General features: G+C 42.5%; 1 protein-coding gene across 3 annotated transcripts; it reads left to right on the forward strand.

Annotated features, from left to right (window-relative positions):
• The first annotated feature begins 1,189 nt into the window (after positions 1-1,189).
• Positions 1,190-6,933, forward strand: LOC117554967 (calcitonin gene-related peptide-like). Of its 3 annotated transcripts, XM_034229595.1 has the most exons (5): positions 1,190-1,298; positions 2,335-2,426; positions 3,379-3,513; positions 5,118-5,301; positions 5,881-6,933. In XM_034229595.1, the coding sequence occupies exons 2-4, from the start codon at positions 2,341-2,343 to the stop codon at positions 5,275-5,277; spliced, it is 381 nt and encodes a 126-aa protein (XP_034085486.1). In that variant the 5' UTR covers positions 1,190-1,298; positions 2,335-2,340; the 3' UTR covers positions 5,278-5,301; positions 5,881-6,933. The 3 variants fall into 3 exon arrangements, with proteins under 3 accessions (XP_034085486.1, XP_034085484.1, XP_034085485.1); XM_034229593.1 differs by lacking the exons at positions 5,118-5,301; positions 5,881-6,933 and adding an exon at positions 4,239-4,428; XM_034229594.1 differs by lacking the exons at positions 1,190-1,298; positions 5,118-5,301; positions 5,881-6,933 and adding exons at positions 2,091-2,241; positions 4,239-4,428.
• Positions 6,934-8,637: the final 1,704 nt, after the last annotated feature.

Consider the following 8,637-nt stretch of genomic DNA (forward strand, 5'->3'; position numbering starts at 1 on the left):
ATAGCACTAAAAGGCTCATCCTGTCTAATGGGGTTCCTCTATGACGCAGACGAGGAGAGGCAACCCCTCCCCTTCTTTTACTCTGACATATAATCCAGAACACACACACACACACACCTACTGTACGCCCATTCATTTAGTCCACTGTGCAGAGACACACAAGTAGTGTACACACACGGGCACACACACCGCCCTGCACACTAATGAAAAGAAAGGGAATTGAGAGGACGGTGCACGACAAACAGTTGTGTAATTGCTTTTGAGAAACGGCTCTTGTCGGAGGCTGTCATCGATTGGTCTCTGCTCGTTTACTCAGTGTGTGGGAGGAGGCAGTGATCACTATACTGGACCGACTGTGGTATCACTTTATTAACTCAATGTGGTTTGATGTTTCCCTTTGGGGGGGGGGGGGGGGGGGGGGGGTATGTCATACATACAGTACCCACTGCGAGACAAGGCATACGTTTCAGGTTATCACACTGTTTGAAAAATACACAAATTAAGTTGAAGAAAAATAACATTTTCACAGTTATTCATGGTTTGAAAGCAGTTGGTTCATCATTATTTGAGGGGAATCGCAATGGATTACTTAAGCTCATTGTGTGTGAGATGGTGTGTGGAGCTGAATCACAGTGGGTGTAGTTGGTGCTATCCAAACAGCATTATGAATGAATGAATGAATGAAAAGCTCAGGAGTGCGTCATCGTGTAGTGAACGTCCCTCCCCAGCAGATGGCCCCGCCTGCATCTCTTAGCTGGGGAGGGTGGGAGTTGGGTTGAGGGGGAGGGGGGGGGGGGCACCTTATCGATTTGAGATATTGCATGCAATGTAACATTTTTGGAAAGTTCTTAAAATATTTATTGCTGGTGATGCTTCTCCGTGAACACCAGTTTGCTTTTGCTTCCTATTTAATTAATGACATCAATGCAAATTGGGGGATAGCAAATGGTCCAAACGACTGACGGATTTTGTGAATGGAGCACTTACTGACTGGGGAATGACGTCAGCGCAGAGCCATATTCCTTATTAGTGAGCCAGGACTGAGGGGAGGCGTCCCATTGGCTCGCCATAGCATCAGAGCGACGTGATTGGCTGCTGGCGGATAATTAAACACCTACACAGTCAATGCACAAATCCAAGTGGTGGGATATATAGGCTGGTGCGTTGGCGCTGCATGCAACAGAATCAAGAGTTGATCTGCAAGTTGAGAGAAAGTCAACTTATTGTGTTTTGCATTAGAGATACCTAGAGATATATATATATTTTTGTTTTCTTCCGCTGGGTGATTACCACTGAAGGTAAGTGTTGACTTTTAAATGTTTGGGCGATGTGATGGAACTGTTAATGTACCTGATAAGCTGTTTGCATGTGAGTGGATCAGATACAGAGTGGCTGCGTTAGACTGTGGTGACGTGATAGTGTTGGTAATGGGATTGGAGTGTGACCACTGGGGTCACCAGCCTCACCACCACTCATTCTGTTGGGCTGCTCTGTGAAGGCCGAAGACCAACACAGAGAGAAACAAGGATAAAAGGCAAGAAAGAGCAAAAGAAAGGGGCTAAAATGAAGAACAGCAAGTGAAACGTCGAAAAGCAAAGAAGAGATGGACAGGAGGGACGAGTTTTGAGTGTGTGTGTCAGAGAGAGAGTATGTGTGTGTGTGTGTGTGTGTGTGTGAGAGAGAGAGTGCTGGCAGCTCATTACACTAATGCACTGGTCCCTTAGGGAGTTGGCAAGCTTGGAGTCCCCCCCCTCGCTCTCTTCCCTTTTCACCCCTCCTCCTCCAGAGCGAGCAAGTGCTATACGTGCCATGCACAGTCTCGGACCCCCACCTACCTTATACACACATAATGACACACACACACACACACACACACACACACACACACACACACACACACACACACACACACACACACACACACACACACACACACACACACACACACATGTATGTCACTGTGCAGTGTGCAACATGAGAGAACTACCTGTCCTGAGCTCCTGGCTGGAAGAGGAACACATCGTTTTGCAGAAGAAGAGGAGGGTCGTTATGAGGCTCAGGATGAGCAGCAGGAGACCCGAGATGAAAGAGTGGCATGCTGAGATATGGGTAGATCTTTCTGGGAAGTGACAGGAATCAGTTTTTCTTCTTGTTGCAACTTCTTCCCAACAGCATCGGACGATCAGACAAACTAGAACCTGTATTTTCTACATGTATGTCGATTTTTGCTGAATTTTGAGGGTGACTTGCAAACTTATATTAACAGTGTGTGAGTGTGAAAGACAGCGGTGTGTGTGATGGTAACGGTGATGGGATGTCTTTCTTGCTGTGTAGGGGACCATGGTTATGTTGAAGATCTCTGCTTTCCTCGTTGCCTACGCCCTGGTCATTTGCCAGATGTACTGCTCACAAGCCGCCCCTGCCAGGTGAGACGCTCAGCTTTCATATGTGTACACTTCAAACTTACGGCTAACATGCATTTTACCAAAAACTTGAGATACGTCGAAAAGTGGAACGGATGTAGAATTCCTAAATTGTTAGAATCACTAGAAACCAGTGGGAAAGAGAGGAGGGTTGATGCTACATCTTTTTTTTGTAACTATAGGAATCTGGTACAATTCGTCTTCTTGTCCATTTTCAGTATTGCTAGAAAAATATAAAGAAACGGGAGCTTTTACGTGACTGATAATGATAGTCTTCAACACAGAGGCTGTGATAATATGCATGCACGCAACTTTAAACATATTTTTTATATTTTATTTGAATAGTGTATGAAGCTTAATGTTGTCACGTTGTATGAGCAAGATTGACTCCAGTTGAGGTATACAAGATCTAAAATGTGTCTTTAACCACATGCTTCTAAAAATAATAATAATGTAAATCTCAAATATGTAATTTCCCAATCAATAAACAACGTTTTCTTACATTTACATGAAAATGACTCTTCTTTCAAAAAGGGAATAATAGAAACAAAAACATTTAAAAGAAGACAGGGAAACAGGGGGAGATTAATGAGATCTATATATTTATATGAAGCCCCTTTCAAGCCGCTCCCCGCCCTGCTCCCATGAAGCCATCGATTTAGTAATAAATCTGAAGGCGGCTGCTCTCAGGGACGGGGCACTCTCCGCAGATTGTTTCCCTGCGTTGGCTGGGGGCCTCCAACTCAGACGTCATCCCTCTCAGAGTTGGTGACGTCCCAGCAAAAAACAACCCTCCTGACCCCCTCCTCTCCATCCAGTAGCAGCAGCCTACCCCACCCCAACACATCCCCACCCCTCCTTTTAACTGCAGGTGATAATTCTAGTGAAGAATGCTTAATCTCAATACCTCTTCTTCCCTCCCCAAACCACCTGACCCCTAAACCATCCATCGCAGACCGGGTTTAGAGTCCATGTCAGACCGAGTCACGCTCACGGACTATGAGGCGCGAAGGTTACTCAACGCCATCGTGAAGGAGTTTGTTCAGATGACGGCGGAGGAGCTGGAGCAGCAGGCGACTGAAGGAAACAGGTACACATATCTCTTAACCCTTTCAAAAAATAACCTTTCTTCAACAGGAACTGAAATATTTTTGCCTGAATGAGAAAATGTAAAGTGGAAAATAAAAGGTAAAATGGAGGGCGAGGACTTTTTAGGCACCGTGTCATTATCTGGGTCTCACTTTAACACCAACTGAAGTCTTTTTAGCGCCCCACTTGGGTTCAGTCAGGCGTAGAGGTATGTACTTCTTAGAAGAGAGATTGTTTCCAAGAATAGACGCTAATAGACAAAACATTAAATCTCCCTATTCTCTGTTATGAAGCCGCTCCCGCATGGATGAGTTTGATTTTGACTTTGTTTGAACGGATATTTCCAGCCTGCCTGCGGGGCATGTGAACAGTGTGTGCCTAACGGAACGAATAAGTGTGCATGATGTCAATTAAGTGGAGTTGCATGACAGTGGGAAGCGACTGGTTTCTGTTCCTTCTGTGGGTGTAGAAGAGAGAGGGGATTGACTGGGTGGGGGTGGAGCATGAAGGGTAGAAGACAGGTTCTTTGAATGGTGAAAAGGGGAGAAAAGCATGATGCTATAAGGGGGGAATGTCGTTATTTTGTTCTACCTGCAATGGCATGGGACTGAAATGCATGTGAGATAAATGGTGAGTGATGAAAGGAATACGATTGTTCCTGCATGTTCTTCCCATGCCTATGAGCCTGTTCTCTGCATGTGTTTCTGTGTGTCCCCTCCCCGACAGCATGGACAGACACCTCACCAAGCGGTGCTCCAACCTCAGCACCTGTGTGTTGGGCAAACTGTCTCAGGAGCTGCACAAGTTGCAGACGTTCCCTCGCACGAACGTGGGAGCAGGAACGCCCGGAAAGAAGCGCAGTGCGCCCGAGAGCGACAGCTATGCAAGCTACGGCGAGACGTTTGACAGCATCTAAACTCCTCTCCTTTACTGCATCTCTTCCTCCTCTCTCTTCCCCCTCCTCAAAGTTCTTCCTTTTTTGTTTCTGCATCGGCAAGTGCATGTTGAGTTTTCCTGCTTGATTGACATGAGAAGAATAATACCTTTAACTGCAACCGACTTTCCTGTTAATTCTCCTTTCCCTGTTTACTTGTTTTTGCCAGAGAATACTTTGTCCCTTTTCATTTGAGACAATCAGACTTAGTTTTCATAAATGTAATCCAGAAGCCCTCTGTGTACTGTGCGTGGATCTGATGGCAGTCACAGCTCTGAAATCCAAGAGTTGAGAGAGATCACTTAATCGAACCATTAATAAATTATCCACTCATGCGACACCATGTTTCTTGTTCAATAAACGTATTTTTCTACCAGGAAGCCTTAGCTGATTTTCATTCTTAGGGGTTCTTTAACACAGCCAATGGGTGCTTTACAAACATGTTTGGACATAAAGGATTTTTAAAACATCTTTCAAATGATCCCTGAAGTTCTCAACGAGTTTAAAGGTAAGAAAAATGACAAGAAAATATGCGATTGAAGCTTTCAGGGCTTGATGCATATTTGTACCTGTCTGTCCTGGTGTCACGTTACTGTTGATACAATGCACTGTGTGTCTTATTGATGAGTGTGACAGCAGACGTTAACCCCGGGTTTGCTCTCCTGAAGCAGCGTTACAGCACAGAAGCGAGCCTGCAACACGGCCACCTGCGTGACCCACCGCCTGGCGGACTTCCTCAGCCGGTCGGGGGGGATGGGAAACAGCAACTTCGTCCCCACCAACGTCGGCGCCAAGGCCTTCGGGAGGCGGAGGAGAAACGTTCAGATGTGAGACTCCAACACCTTCAGGGAAACGGTAAATACAGTTCTTCTTCGTTGTACTAGTTCTTCTTCTACTACTTATTGTTGTACTAGTTCTTCTTCTTCTTCTTCTTCTTCTTCTTCTTCTTCTCTTCTTCTTCTTCTTCTTCTTCTTCTTCTTCTTCTTCTTCTTCTTCTTCTTCTTCTTCTTCTTCTTCTTCTTCTTCTTCTTCTTCTTCTTCTTCTTCTTCTTCTTCTTCTTCTTCTTCTTCTCTACTTCTACCTCTTATTTTTTTACGAGATCTCTTCAATTGTACTCATTGCTTATGTATTGTTTATGATTGACCATTTGTGATCAGTAAGAGAATCATACTTAGAACAAAGTGGTAATATTAAAGATTAAAACTTAAATATTCAAACAGTTCATAACATACAAATAAAACCCAGATTTATAAAAAATGTTTTAGGCAATAACACCTGAGATTTTTTTGTATTCATTTGATGATAAATGGATTAAAATCTTATTTGGTTCATCGTGTAATAATTTAAAATGGACTATTGATGAATACTAGTTAGTGTAGTCCTTTCAAAACCTTTAAATGTATATTAATTGTCTTTCTTGTCTTTCTTTCAGAGGTTGAACCCAGACAAGAAAACACCAGAAATAAACCCTGAGAACAAAAATCAACAAAAACAAAGCAGAACATAAAAACACTGACCTGGCCCTTTACCCACTCCCTCACATTGTTACGGGGAAAAAAGAGACGCCACTGGACTTTCTCGTTCCCATCTCCATCCTGTTAGTGAAACCTTTTGCTTTTGGCAAATAAGAGAAAAAATGAGCACTTTACTTTATGTACATGAACAAATGAACTCCTGAAGACAAAAAAAATACCCTAATGGTTCCTCTTTTTTATACATGAGTATCATTGGAAAATAAAATGAAAGCTGCAGTTGTTATCACCTTATTGTTTCCCCTCCTTTCACCTCGTTAGAGCACACTTCTATGAGACCACCTCCCCATTTGAGATCCATACATCCTCCATATCTCCCTTTCCTTCCCGAGGGTACCCTGTTTTTCTGTGTGCCAGAGGGACGCCATTAAAGATCAGCCTACCCAAGGCCCCCCCCCACAACGGCTGTTGTCTTGTGCCTTGATGTAGAACAATTTACATGAACATGATTGTACAGTTCTGTTTGGAGACGGTAAAGAAGACCTGAGCGAGGAAGAAGAGAACGAAGATTAATAATGTAAACGATATTGTGAACTAATTTCAGCAAGATTAAAATGTATTTTAGATACACTCGGGTTTGAGGTATACTTGTGTTGTTCTTCAAAGGTTTTTAAGTATTTAGGTTTAGAAAGACGTGAACTATTATATTATGAAAGATTTGTACATGAATTGCTGGAATATTAATTAATAACGTCCAATCAAATGGCAAAACGGGACCTTACGCAAATGGATTTGTTAGAGATGTATTTCCCACTGACAAACGCACTATCACTTTCCATTTATCTATCTATTATTCTGCAAAAGTATTGAACCAGTCCACATTCACACACTACTGTCACTTTGTATGCAGCGACAGTCTGCAGGTGTAAACACATCAGTTTTATTGGGAGTATTTTCTGAATGACACCACAGCAGCATGGATATGTTGAGACAAATGATGATCCAAGAAAAAAAACAACCTGCATGGGTAATTGCTTAATAAACGGCAGCCAAAACTGCAGTCAGACTTGTTCTTCTTCTAAATAAAGACCACTCTTTTTAATCAGAATCGGGATATATGGCCACTCACGATAATCATTCAGCAGAAGCTAAAGCGGTTTTTTTAAGAATCTTCTACAAGAGATTGTCTTTTTGGCATCAGTGCAGAGAAAGTATACATTAATACAGAAAACAACATATTATTCTTTGTTTTTTAGATACAGTAAAATACATCATCTGAGTTACCTTTACTGCTCTCATAGCAGACATGAACACTGACTGAGCATTTTGGGATTCTCTTGCTTTTACTGAAGCTCTCCAATAGGTGGCAACATAATTATCTCGACTAAAGCTTCAGTGGAGCTCTGCAAAGTCTCTCAGGTCTGACTCGAGCATCTCCAAAAGTTTCAACCGGTGATACATGTGAACTCTTGGGCATACGCCACAGCAGGGTTTGTTTATTTGCTCTAACTATTGACTCAAAGGAGAAAGAACATCTAAAATAGTGAAAAGGACAAGGGAAACACCCGAGTACATAAGGTTTTCACACTTGATGTCACTGCTTAGGGTTGTCAGAACAGCATTGAAGTGTCAAAGCAGAGTTTCATAACAAGGATGTGTGGTTTTAATATGTTTCCATTGAGGACAAATTGGTAAATTGTCTTTGAGAAACTGACAGCATCTTCTTTCTGCTGCTCCTGAGACACATAACACATCATAGGGGCAACAAAAGCTTAAGGTTTGACTCAAATTCTGGACCAACTATGGATTTCTCGGTTCTTTTGAAAGTAAGTCTCAGTTGCCCCTCAGTAAGGCAATGATCTGTCATTTGCAGAAGACTGGTTGTACTTGGCGGCTCTCCAGTGGGTTACTTACTGAGTGAAATTATGTATAGCCAACTTTTTTAGGGATTGTTGAGTAAAGGGACATGAAAGCACAAGAAAAGTAAAATAGCGAGAAGTTGAACATCATTAGTAACCCTAACCCTAACTTGAATTGTAGTGGCAAACCATTACTTTAACCCTCCTATTGTCTTCGTTTCCCCCCCTTACTTTGGTGTTCGCGGTCAAATTTCACCGGTCCTTTTTTAACTGCTATTACATTAACACAAAAACCATTAATCATCACCACATTTCATTTAACACCCTTTCAAACTGTACATATTGTATCAGACTACTGGTATACATGAAACACTGCAGTAAATATACAAAGAATAGACACTGAACATGTATTGTGTGTGCGTGGTGTGATCCATGTGGGGGGATGGGCACATAAGGGGGGGGACACATCTAGAGAGTGTGTGTGTGTGTGTGTGTGTGTTGGTGTGTGTGTGTTGGTGTGTGTGTGTTGGTGTGTGTGTTTTATCTGATCCGGAGGGTTACTAATTCCTTTTCTTTATGGCGGTCATTTTTGGCCGGGAACACCATGGGTGTTACAAAGTTGACTAAATCATCCAAAATTCAATTCAGCAATTGTATATGTTCAAATGTCTACTGTGAAGGATATCATAAAGCCTTAATGCAATCGAATATAAAACAAAAAAGTTATGATTGATGAAAGTAGTAAATCGGTCAGATTTGACCCGAAGACAACAGGAGGGTTAAACCACTGAGGTGCCACTTTTTGGACGTAATTGACGCCCACTTTAACTGGTCTGGTGAATAAAAGTACAATACCAA

Source organism: Gymnodraco acuticeps, unplaced genomic scaffold (assembly GCF_902827175.1).
Source record: "Gymnodraco acuticeps unplaced genomic scaffold, fGymAcu1.1, whole genome shotgun sequence".
NCBI lineage: Eukaryota > Metazoa > Chordata > Actinopteri > Perciformes > Bathydraconidae > Gymnodraco > Gymnodraco acuticeps.

Coding starts and splice junctions, on each gene's coding strand:
- LOC117554967 (XM_034229593.1), top strand. CDS start 2,341: ATGGTTATGTTGAAGATCTCTGCTTTCCTCGTTGCCTACGCCCTGGTC. Junction 2,427..3,378: donor TCACAAGCCGCCCCTGCCAG/GTGAGACGCTCA, acceptor CATCCATCGCAG/ACCGGGTTTAGAGTCCATGT. Junction 3,514..4,238: donor CAGGCGACTGAAGGAAACAG/GTACACATATCT, acceptor CCTCCCCGACAG/CATGGACAGACACCTCACCA.